General features: G+C 37.5%; 1 protein-coding gene and 1 long non-coding RNA gene across 4 annotated transcripts in view; one reads left to right on the top strand and one right to left on the bottom strand.

Moving 5' to 3' along the window:
- Nucleotides 1-12,305, bottom strand: part of MCM8 (minichromosome maintenance 8 homologous recombination repair factor) — a 39,667-nt gene that overhangs the window by 728 nt on the left and 26,634 nt on the right. Inside the window, exons 13-18 of the mRNA XM_045808798.2 lie at nucleotides 11,084-11,225; nucleotides 8,662-8,857; nucleotides 6,590-6,809; nucleotides 6,081-6,290; nucleotides 4,973-5,049; nucleotides 1,302-1,491 (exon numbers count right to left, since the gene is read on the bottom strand). Of these exons, the coding sequence (XP_045664754.1) occupies nucleotides 1,302-1,491; nucleotides 4,973-5,049; nucleotides 6,081-6,290; nucleotides 6,590-6,809; nucleotides 8,662-8,857; nucleotides 11,084-11,225 (1,035 nt within the window). The remainder of the gene's footprint in view (nucleotides 1-1,301; nucleotides 1,492-4,972; nucleotides 5,050-6,080; nucleotides 6,291-6,589; nucleotides 6,810-8,661; nucleotides 8,858-11,083; nucleotides 11,226-12,305) is intronic.
- The window catches only part of LOC123799651 (uncharacterized), a 42,774-nt gene that overhangs the window by 15,974 nt on the left and 14,495 nt on the right, over nucleotides 1-12,305 (top strand). Inside the window, exon 4 of one of the 3 annotated variants that reach the window (XR_006781670.2) lies at nucleotides 9,071-9,164. The exons of the other annotated variants lie outside the window; for them this stretch is intronic. This is a non-coding gene — a long non-coding RNA (uncharacterized LOC123799651). The remainder of the gene's footprint in view (nucleotides 1-9,070; nucleotides 9,165-12,305) is intronic. 3 annotated transcript variants of the gene reach the window in all.

Genomic DNA, 12,305 nt, shown 5'->3' with positions numbered 1-12,305 from the left:
ATTTTCACTAAAACTTTTAAGTAGGTAGAGCAGGTGGAATCATGTCTATTTAACAAATGAGGAAACTGAGATTCAAAGACGTTAAGATGACTTGCCCACAAGGGATTTAAAAAAAACATGGAAAGTGAGTCTTGCTATGTTTCTCCCAACTGTCAAGATACTGAAAAAGAGGTAGGTATGTGTTTTAGATAAAAACTTGTTTTTTTTTAGAGCTCTGAGCAGCTCATTTCATAGCTTAAGTAAAGAAAATAAGCTTATATTTTGAAACAGTCCAAAAAAGCCTATTCCATTCTTTTTATCCAAATCTTTTATTATTTTTTTCAATCTCCATTTTATTTTTTTATTTCAATTCCAGTAATAGTTAAGAGTGTTATATTCATTTCAGGTGTACAATATAGTGATTCAACAATTCCACATATTATTCAGTGCTCCTCCTAAGTGTATTTTTTTTAAAAAAGATTTATTTTTATTTTTTTCTACAGATTTACTTATTTATTTGAGAGAGGACGCACGTGTGATTGAGCACACATGGGGGAGGGACTTAGGGGTCCCTAAGGGGGGAGAGAGAAGCTTAAGCAGACTCCCTGCTGAGTGCAGAGCCCAACTTGGGGCTCAATCTCAACACCCTGAGATCATGGCCTGCATGCCCCACCCACTGAGCCAGCCAGGTATCCCTGATAAATACTTTTAATCCCCATCACCAATTTCACCCATCCCCTCCCCCCACCCTCCCTCTGGTAACCACCTGTTCTCTATAGTTAGGAGTCTGTTTTTGGTTTGTCTTTTTTTTGTTGTTGTTTGTTTTGTTTCTTAAATTCCACATATGAGTGAAATCATATGGTATTTGTCTTTATCTGACTGACTTATTTTGCTTAGGATTATACTCTCTAGCTCCATCCATGTTGTTGCAAATGGCAAGATTTCATTCTTTTTTTATGGCTGAGTAATATTCCTTTGTGTGTGTGTGTGTGTGTGTGTGTGTGTGTGTATACACTGCATCTTCTTTATCCATTCATCTATTGATGGACACTTAGGTTGCTTCCATAATTTGGCTATTATAAATAATGCTACAATAAACACAGGGGTGCATATATCACTTTGAATTAGTGTTTTTGTATTCTTTGGGTAGGTGCACAGTAATGTGATTGCTGGATCATAGGGTAATTCTATTTTTAATTTTTTGAGGAACTTTTGTACCGTTTTCCACAGTCATCCAAATCTTTTGATATTTAAAAGTGCTATACTTAATAAAGACCTCATGAGATTGTCGTAAAAAAGATTAAGTATTTGGTTTATCATACCTGAATGTTTAGCTCTTTGGCAATCTGCCGAAGTTGTTGAAATTGAAATAAATTATTGTAAGTTCTTTCAGCAATGTTGTTGAGAGCAGAAATAAATCTTTTTGCTGTTGACCTGTTGCTCATTCCAGAACCGTGCTGGGATCGCTCAAAATCTAGGTTCCCAAATTCATCAGAATAAGTTCCTAGCATGCTTAATAAAAGGAGAGAAAAACAAAGTTACCCAGTGTGGCATGGCTATAAAATTTTTGTCCCAGGTTATAAGAAGAAAAATGTGTAACCAACCATGAGGCTCATGTAGCAAAGATTTAAACATGTACTGATTGAATGGCCACTATGAAATTCATGATGGTATGAACTATGTGGAGATAAAAACATTTTTGGACACAGTTATCACTTGTAAGAAACTTGTGCATTTGAGAAGAGAAAAGCATAAGAATACAGGGTTGATAAACTATGATACAAATACCTGGAACATTCTTTTTGATTCATGAAAAAAAGGAATTCTAAACATACTAAATTTAGGCTTTAGAAGATAAAGATATGTTCCTAGCTCCTAGTGCAACATCTGACAAATGAAAGATGTTTAAAAATACTGGGGGAATGAACTAGAAGTGTTTTTGCTGACTTGCAGTAATGACGGTTAGATATGAAAGGATCCACCTATTATTTCCATTTCTCTGCTGCTTCCTCTTATTTTCACAGTATCATTAAAGAAAGAGATATGTACTTTATAGATTTTAGCCAGAAGTCTGAAAACACCAGAGATACAGTTAGCCATCATCTATAATACAGTTTTATGGCTGATTCCCCGCCTCTACAATGGAACAGATATAATTTCACAGCATGGCTTACAGGCAAAGATGTCATTTAAATCAGGAATTGGTTAATCAAATATAAATTGGTCACCTGCTAGGCAGTAGACTTGTAGTGGTGAATAAAACAGATGTAATTCCTGCCCTTAAGGAGCTTATAGCAATGAGTTTACAGGGTTACTAAAAGCATAGCTTCATTTTGTTCCCTGAATAATAAGAGCCTACATGAAAGAGAAAGTTACAAATAGGAGTCATCCAAATAAGACTATAATAAAAATAAACATAATATAATTAATGTAAAAAGATATAATGAACGAGAGCTTATTTCTCATAAGATACTTTTCAAAAATGCTCTAAGCTACTATGTTAATTATTAACAACTTATGTTCACCTTAATTATATTTAATAACCATATGCTATCCCATTTAGTCCCACAATCCTCTGATTTAGGGACTATTCTTATTCCCATTTTATGAAAGAACAAAGTCTAATAAGGTAAGTGACTTGCCAAAGGTTACACAGCAAATGAGTGGCATATCTGGGATTTGAATCTGAGCTATACGGCTTCAGACGTGAAGATTTATAAATATCTAAGCCACTTTCCGGAAAGAGAAAAAACTCAATTATCTTTCATCTTTGAAGGTGGCTCTATTCTCCTGTACTTCCTAGTACATTTTTAATTTTAAAGATAACTTATGCTAACTTCTACCCATAAACATTTAGTTTTTATAGCTATGTGCTTTGATAACTATGATGAACTGTATCACAGCTTAGATTTTTCTTATTTTGGCTTCTGCTTCTGAGTTAAAATGTAATTTTACAGGTTCAAAAACACATTAAGGGCAAACATTCAAAAACTCAAGACAGGGAATCTCTGAAATGGAAAAGCTAATGAATGAAAAGTGATTACTATGGTCAACTTTACTATCAATGCAGTACATTTACTGAGGGCATACTGTGTGCTAGGTATGACCCTGGATCCTAGAAGTACACTGGTAAATATAACAGATAAGGTCCCTTCTCTTATAGAGTACAGACTAAGGTCAGAAAGCATGGTAAGAATAACAAAATGGATAATTCACAATCTAGTCTCAGCGTGTTTAACTGGGTCTTGAAATATACTATGGAAGTAACAATAGTTAATTCCAATCACTAGGAATCAGCCTATTCTCGTTATCTGAAAATTTTTATGAAAGCCAGTAAGGCACACTCAATTCACGGAAACAAAGTGGTAATCTCATGTAGGTACTGTTTATAGTTAATGATGAGCTATCTTTTTTCAGAAGCCCAGAAGTAAACTGACAGCCTAAAGCTAATTCAGAGTTACCAGCAGGGCAATTTTGAGAAGCAATAAAAACAAATACAAAGTTCTACAAGAAATGCTAAAGAGTTCCTCTTGGATGGAAGAGTACATGTAAACACTGTCCGACATGAAGATTCAGACACACAGAACTAATTATAAATGAGCAATATACCATTTTTATTGAAAAGTTTTAAAGAGTAATTTATCTTAAGTGCAGTGCTCAGATATGAGAACAAATCAGACCAGTGGACTTACTGTGGAGAAATACCAGATGGCTGCTTGAGGCAATGTCTGGCATCTAACACCTACAGAAACTAAGGAAGGGTAAAGCCTCAAAAGTAGAATGTTACAGGTAAGAGAGTGTGACAGGTAGTTTGATCCCTGATTTGCTCGATAGCCACAAGTCTATGAAGTAGAAGCACATGACACTGGTCAGTACAGCCAGGCACCAGAAGGCCCAAAGGGTGAGAGATCATTAAATGGAAAAGGAAATGTTAGCTCCAACTCCCCACGTGGAGAGTTTAAGAGCAAGATGCTCAGAAAGACTGTAAACAAAGAGGCAACTTTTGGTCACTAAACAAGAAGTCCGTACTGTTGGGTCATTGTTTTTAATTGGGGAAAAAAAGTTAGAACCCAGATTTTCTGGAATTTTTGTTAGATTCACTGACTTAGTTTTCTAGTGAAAAAAGGATCTCTGTTAGGGCAATCTCTAGGTTTCTAATTGGTCTGGTCTACCAGAAGTCAGGCAGATAACTGGTATTTGTGGCCATTCCTTTATGTCACGTGCTAGTACACTGAACCTCTGGCAGCACGTTGTAGGAGACAGTCTAGTAATTCCTGGACTACCTGGTTGCTTACAAATGGCAACTGGAGAGTCTCCAACACAATGAAGTCAACTGGAGAGGGAATGAAGCCAGCTTGGTAAAAATTTTATCTCTCAAGACTCCTCAGACCCTAGTACTGAATCATGTAAAAGAGAAAATGGACAGTCCAAGCACTGTGTAATATTAAACCAAGACAAGAGACAAAAGATAATATGTTAGGAATTGGTCAAAAGGGTTAGTAGTCATTAAGTGCTAATGATTTTACCCATTACGAGGTTGTTGCTTTTGAGCGTTCTCAAAATAGGTGTTTTTGAATTGATTTTAGAACTACGTGAATGTATTATCCATTCAAAAATATTTTTAATATAAAGATTATCTACACAAAGTTTTTTAAAAAAGATTTTATTTATTTATTTGACAGAGAGAGACAGCCAGTGAGAGAGAGAACACAAGCAGGGGGGTGGGAGAGGAAGAAGCAGGCTCCTAGTGGAGAAGCCTGATGTTGGGCTCCATCCCAGAATGCTGGGATCACGCCCTGAGCTGAAGGCAGATGCTTAACGACTGCGCCACCCAGGCGCCCCTCTACACAAATATTTTAAACCAAGAAAGTATAGTTTGTTCAGAGAATCAAACAAGCTATGTAAAAATAATTTTGCTTGGCCTTAATATATAATTTGAGATGAAAAGATGACTGATATTTCACTTAAAACAGCATTTAAAATTTAATCGTACCTGTATTTCATAACTTCAACTATATCCTCAGCATCCTCTTTGGTCGCTTCCTCTCTTAATTCCAACCTTGCTCGGGCCTTTGAAAGAAAACAAGTATTTTTAGATAACAAAAGTAAGTACATTTACATTGTTTGAGCAGGGTATAATATGTTGAAGCTTATTTCATTTATTCATTTCACACAAAAACTGATTTTGGGGGGAGGGAGACTGTAATATGGAAAGTCAGAATAAAATTATCTGAAAACTTAAGTATGCAAACACTCATTTAAAATATGGATGAAAACCTATTTGTATCTACTAACATATATCTTTTGGAATGTTCATTTCAGAAAATTTGATTATGAAATACACTTGGTTTTTCCTTGCCTTTTACTTTCAGGAAATCATGTCTAACCAATTTGTTAAAACAACATAGAAGGATAATCTGATTTTAAATGCAAAAAGCCCAAACTCTAGCTAATTTCAATTGCCAGAGTTCTCTTAGCATTCCAAACCTGTGAATAAATATTATTGCTATTAGAAAAATAGGTACAATCCTTATGGGCCTGTCGTGTATCAAATCAAATACTGACACATTCCATGTTTCCATATATTCAACTTAGAATCTCAGAATCCTTAATTAACCTAACCACTTGTCACACTCCAGGAGTCTTAAATGTCAATTAAGGGCGGGGGAGTTGAATGGTATGTAACTGGTCCTGTGCCTACAAAGAAGTGGATATACTTTGATTAGTTACGATACAGATATGACCAAACATTTTTTTAAAAATTTTATACATCCGGGGCACCTGGGTGGCACAGCGGTTAAGCGTCTGCCTTCGGCTCAGGGCGTGATCCCGGCGTTATGGGATCGAGCCCCACATCAGGCTCCTCCGCTAGGAGCCTGCTTCTTCCTCTCCCACTCCCCCTGCTTGTGTTCCCTCTCTCGCTGGCTGTCTCTATCTCTGTTGAATAGATAAATAAAATCTTTAAAAAAAAAAATTTTATACATCCATTTCTAATGTCTCTCAGTTGGAAGAAAAATTGAGTTAATTATGCAGGAAATTGAGAGAAATCATATCACCTCTTGCCCCATTTTTAAGTCAGAAAACATGAACTTAAAATAAACCTCTGTTAGACGAATCAGAGATTCCAGCTGTCTAGTGGTGATGGGTGAGCTATTTAACCGCTGGCTCTGTTTCCGAAGCTCAAGGTAAAAATCTTGAAGGATCTGAGCAGCTTCTGTGGATAGCCTTGGATAGACATACTGCCGAGCGTAACCAATGTACTTTCTCAATAGCTGGTGGGGAATTAGATCTATTGTTTCTCCAGGAACTACCTAAAGCATGATAAAAAGGTCCAAGATTATAAGGATAGCAAATAAAATCTTTCTGTTAAAATAACTTGTTGAGACACATAAAAAATTCTAAAAGACTTTCCAAATAAGCCAAACACTGTAGTTCCAGCTCTGAGTCTAGCTGGCTTAGATGATTTCAAATGAAGTTTACATAAACCCTACTATTGTAATATAAAAGGTTTTGGCAGGAAAGCAATATACCACTGCTCTACAATAAGCAACACCCCGAACTCTGACATTCAAACAGAACCGAAATGAATGATTAAGAAAGAGAAGCCTACCTTTAATCTTTCTGATAATGGTTTATCAGACACCACTTCAAGTATGGACGTATTTGAATCCTGACTATTCATGCGAGCTATGGTTGCACTACTGACAGCTCTCTGTTTTCCCGCTCTTATTGCAATCACATGTTCAGAGAGTAAGTGATCGTGATCCTCATCTGGGGTGTCTAACAGGATAAAGACCAAATCAAATCGGGATAGCAGGGCGCTCCCCATTCTAAGAGGCATAAAAGAAAGAAAAAACAATGATTGGAATCAAAACAAACAGAAAACTGTTTACTCACTTGTTTACTATTCAACTTCCATGTACAACTTTAAAAAAATAAACTAATTTAGGTTAAAGAAACAAGCAATAGCTTTTGGATTTGATATATGCACCAACTCTGGAGAGACACCAGGCCATACACCCTTCAACATGTAAATAAGCCACGTATGTACCTACCACCTTTGGTAGGTTGAGGATAAGGCCCCTTCTCACACAATCTCTTTTTTAAAATTATTTATTTATTTGCCAGAGAGAGAGACAGAGAGAGCACAAGCAGGGGAAGCTGCAAGCAGAGGGAGAAGCAGGCTCCCTGCTGAGCAAGGAGCCCACTGCGGGACTCGATCCCAGGACCCCAGGATCATGACCTGAGCCAAAGGCAGACATTTAACCGACTGAGCCATCCAGGCGTCCCACAATCTCTGTTTTCTGTATTAATATTCTGTCTTTCCCTCTCCCCTCCCCCATTTCCCTCTCTTCCTCTCTTAAAGAAAAAAGTCTTTATTATCATTATAATAAAAATGCTCTGTTCTACTTTGTCATCTTCCCTGATCCCACCAATCAGATAATCCTTCTATTTGAGAAAAGAAAACTAAAATCCAGAGTGATTAAAGAATTTGGCCAAGGCCCCAAAGCAGGTTTGGGTACCTCTAAACACCAGAATCCAAGTCCTTGTTCAATAGGATCTTTCTGATTTTTCCAATATAGCACGTTTTCACTTTACTAAGAAAAACGAATAGATTGACTTTTTTGGTGGTGGTGGTACAGGATCTCCAAGAACAACTGTGTATTTTGCTATGTATCATTTCCATAGTAAAGGTACACATTATCATCAACCATTAGAAAATTTGGTTTTTTTCTCTAGAATTTAAGTTTCCAATTTTTCACATGAGGCATTCTTTTGTTTTTTCCTCACTTTTGCATCATTTCAGTCTATTTCCCCTTTCCTATACCTTTTTTCCAACCTATATAGAACAAATGAGAAGAGAGAGCATACACACAGACAAATACAAACTTTGTTTCTGGAAGTGGGATCACACCCTATTGATGAGAACATAATGTGCTCTTTCAACAGTAAAGCACAGAGCTATCAGCACATACACAGCAACTTCCAGTTTTGTAATTGCTACCTTCTACCGCACAACCTTGCCATAGTTTAACCACATCCTTATCAAAGGGCATTTTAAGTTATTTCCAATTTTTGGTTGTGATAATGCCATCATACCCAACCTGTAAATATACCTCTGTGCACTTGTGTGACTATTTCTGTGGCTATGATTCCTAAAAGTAGAACTGGCTAAAAACAAATTGAATGTACGTTTCAAATATTGATAAACAGGGGCACCTGGGTGGCTTATTCGGTTAAGTGTCTGACTCTTGATTTTAGCTCAGGTCATGATCTCAGGGTTGTAAAATCAAGCCCTGAGTCAGGCTCCGCACTGGCTGTGGAGCCCACTTGAGATCTCTCTTTCCCTGCCCCCTGCACCCCCCACCACTTGCTCGTGCTCATTCTCTCAAAAAAAAATAGTGATAAACATGCCAGTTGTCCTTCAGTATGCTAACTTGAATGTGAGAATCCATTTCCCCAACCCTTTGCCAATAATGATTATTAATATTTAAAATGTTTGCCAATCTAATAGCTATCAATAATGATACTTCACTGTTTTAATTTGTAGTGCTCAAACATGTTTTTGTACATTTACTGGAACTTACCATTTCTGTGAACTATTATGTCCTCTGTTATCTTTTTCTCATTGGTTTATAAGGATTCAATATATTAAAGGTATAAATACGGGAAGAGACTTACTTTAAATTCTCAGAAACTGTTTTGGCTTTATTGTAGTGGCCTCCAACTGGATTTGCAGCAGCAATAATGGATGTTCTTGCAGGGAGGCTACAAACCATGCCGGCCTTAGCAAGACTAATACTTTGCTGTTCCATAGCTTCTAACAAGGCTTGATGTTGATTCCCCATCTTATCAAATTCATCTATCCCACAAATACCTACAATCACAGTAAAATAATACAGACAAAAAGCTTTCTCTGGTCAAGTTCCAAATCTTACAGGATGGAAACTGTTTCACAATAAAGAATTATTTGTAATTGTTTCCAGCAGTTAAAATTATAAAATGTCATACGGTTGAGAATTTGTGCTTATTTTACAGCAAATAAAACACTTGTCTTAATTAACTTTAATGTAGTATTTTCTTCATTCAGCATTTTCCATAGGCAAGGCACTGTGGTGTGAGGGCTATAAAAATGAAGATACGAGACTGACCCTCAAAAAGCTCAAAGACGTACATTCAAACAGGTGAGATAAGATATATACATATTCAAAAGATAGTATATTTCAACAACTACAAGAGTTAGGCATAATTACATAAGATCAGTTTTCTGGGTAAGGAGAGGACATATGAGTAAAAACTTCAAGGTGGAAAGGGACCAAGCCTTGCAGACCTATCTGGGGTAAGGGAAGCATGAATACAAAAGCCTAATGCAGGAATGGGATGTGCCTGGAGTGCTGGTGGTGTCCCAGGTATAGCAAGAAGGCCATTGTAGCTGGAGAATAAGAGGGGAGTAGTAGATAATGCGGCAAAAGAGGTGATTAAAAGGCCAGAATGTGAAGAGCCCTGAACCACTGGCAAGCCTTGAGCTTTCACTCAGAGTGCAATAGGGAGCCACTGGAGGGTTCTGAGGAGAATAACTTGATCTGAGTTTTAACAAGATTGCTCTGCCTTGTTAAAAGAACAACAGGAAGGGCAAGGGTGGTCACAGGTGTTCCAACTATGAGATCACACTAATAATCCATGTAAGAGAGGACAGCAGCACTGGAGAAGAGGCTGGATGCTGGGTATATATGGAAAGTAGAGCCCACAATATTTGTTGATAGACTGGATATGGGGTATAAGCAAAAGTCAAGGATGACTGTGCATTTTCTGATTTGAGCAAAGAGAAGGATGGAATTATCACTGAGATGGGAAAGGCTATAAGAACGGGTTTAAAGGGGAACATCAGGATTTCAGTTTAGGACATGTTAAGTTTGAAGAAGTTATGGAAATACTGCAATAACAGGCAATAAGAAATATATGTCTAGAGTATAAGGAAGAAGAGATACAAATTTGGAAATTTTCAGCAAATAGGTAGGCAAAGCCATGGGACTAGCTAAGATCATGAAGAAGGTAAGCATAGACTAAGAAGAAAAAGGTACATAAACAAAGCATCTGAAGGTGCCAACCAGTTAAAGTTGGGGAGATAAAGAACAAGACTGAGAAGGAACAGTCAATGAAATAAAAAAAACCAGAAGAGTGTAATGTCCTGGAAACGAAGGAGGTAAAGTATCAAGGAAGTGGGCGCCGAGAGGATCTGGATTCAGAAATGTGGAGGTCACTGGCAAACAAAGGAATGAGCGACCCTGACTGGAATCTGGGCACTGCCTGACACATGCATAGGACATTTTTTTCTATAGGGTTAAAGCATCACCAAGAGAAACTTAAGTAGCAAAGCTTAATTAGAGATCCCTTCTTGCTGAGCCCTGCAACTGGATTTCTTACAAACTATCAGTCAAATCCTGAAAAACATCCAATGAGATGGGTTAAAATACAGCAAAACTTCTAATTATAAAGTAATAGCTCTAAATTCTTAAGTCCTCTGAGAGTAAAAGGATAATATTCACCTTATTTTCAGCTCCAAGGCATCTAGAATTCTTCTGGGCTAAGTAATAGTAATGTATTCAGCAAGTATTTGCTGTGCACCTATGTACTGGGCAATGTGAATATGGCAGTTAACAGGATGACCAAATCCCCCCACTTAATGTAAAGTTTTAAAACAGTCTTTAAACAAATGATCACAAATGTGATGGTGGTTGTGAAATGGGAAGTGAAAGAAGCAATCTATACCTGTTTGACTTGATTGATTTTTATATGTAATTGTGTCTATTGCAAGATTCTGAAAATGAGTGACAGTAAGTACCAGTTTCAATTCTGCAGTTTAACTCTATTTCCAGTTATTTTTTCTGGCACTCGTTCTCCACTCACTAATGCCTCTTGAACAGAATGTAAAGAAATTAATTGGAAAGGAAAAGGCTTAAAAAAAAAAAAAACCCAAAGCTCCAGAATTACTAATTATTTAAACCTGGAATAATGCATTTAAAACCCTTGGCTCAATTTAAAAATAGAAGCTGTAATATTAGGGAAGTTAAATGTTGCAAACATGGAGAGTTTAGTCTCTTACCTTGATCACCAAGTACAAGAGCACCGGCTTCCAAAGCAAAATCTCCAGAGGAACTATCTTTTGAAAGAGTTACAGTCAAACCGGAAGTGGTTGTGGTATTACCACAAACATACACACCACGTGGAGCAACGTTGCATACTGCCTAGGGAAGCAAAAGGTTTAAAAGAATCAGCCAGGGGTGTCTGGGTGGTGCAGTTGAGCGTTGGACTCTTGGTTTCGGCTCAGGTTGTGATCTCAGGGTCGTGAGACTAAGCCCTGTGTCAGGCTGGGCGTTGGGCATGGAGTCTGCTCGGGATTCTCTCTCCATCTCCCTTTGGCCCTCACCCACCATGTGCTCTCCCTCTCTCAAATAAATCTTTTAAAAATTAAAAAAAAAAAAAGAATCAGACAAAATAAAAGGGAAAAAATAGCTAATAGTGACTGCTCACAAATGTCAGCTATATGCCAAGTATTCTTCTAATAGCTTTACTGTACAATCTTTACTACCACAGTTGATAAGAAGATATTATTACATCCCCATTTTGTGACATAGAAAACCAAGGCCTGCAGAGAGTAATTCACATTGCTATGAAGGTGTGAAGTGAGGATTCAGTTAAACCCAGGCAGCCTGCCTCTGATGTCTGTGGTCATGTGAACACTACACAGTTTCACTTTATGCTTCATTTTCAAGTTTAAACAGAAAAAACATGAGGGCCAATTTTAATTTCAAAGGCTTCAATGCTTCTTTATACAGCAGGTAATAAAACGGCTCAATAATACTGACTTTGTGAGTAAACAAGCTATGGCAGGTCAGAAAAGTGGTTAAATAGTGCAAGAATTAAAAGCATGGACCTCCAGAATCAGGCAGACCTGTTTAAATCTTGGCTTTACCATGCACTGGCTACGCTACTTTCAGATCTCTCTGAGCCTCACCTGGGGTGAGGCCTTATGTTTTATCACCTACATCCCTGAGAAGTAAGTGAGATCACGTATGTAAAGCACTTAATCTGGCACCTGGCACACATGCCCAATGCAAGACCATTGTGTATGCTGTGCACTGCACAACCACAGGAGACAGTTCTCATGCTGCTATGTTGATAATGCACGCTGGACATGCGCAGTGCCCAACCCAAGTGACCCCATGGTGTCAAGCTTATAAACAGTAGCTATCATTATTTTTGTTATTTGTAATTCCTTATTTGCCTAGGAGGAGGATGATGGCTTACAATAAAATGGTCAGAGG

This window comes from Ursus americanus, chromosome 22, assembly GCF_024610735.1.
Source record: "Ursus americanus isolate L20-20 chromosome 22, mUrsAme1.1.p, whole genome shotgun sequence".
NCBI classification, from domain to species: Eukaryota; Metazoa; Chordata; class Mammalia; order Carnivora; family Ursidae; genus Ursus; species Ursus americanus.
This window is presented reverse-complemented; position numbering and strand designations above follow the sequence as displayed.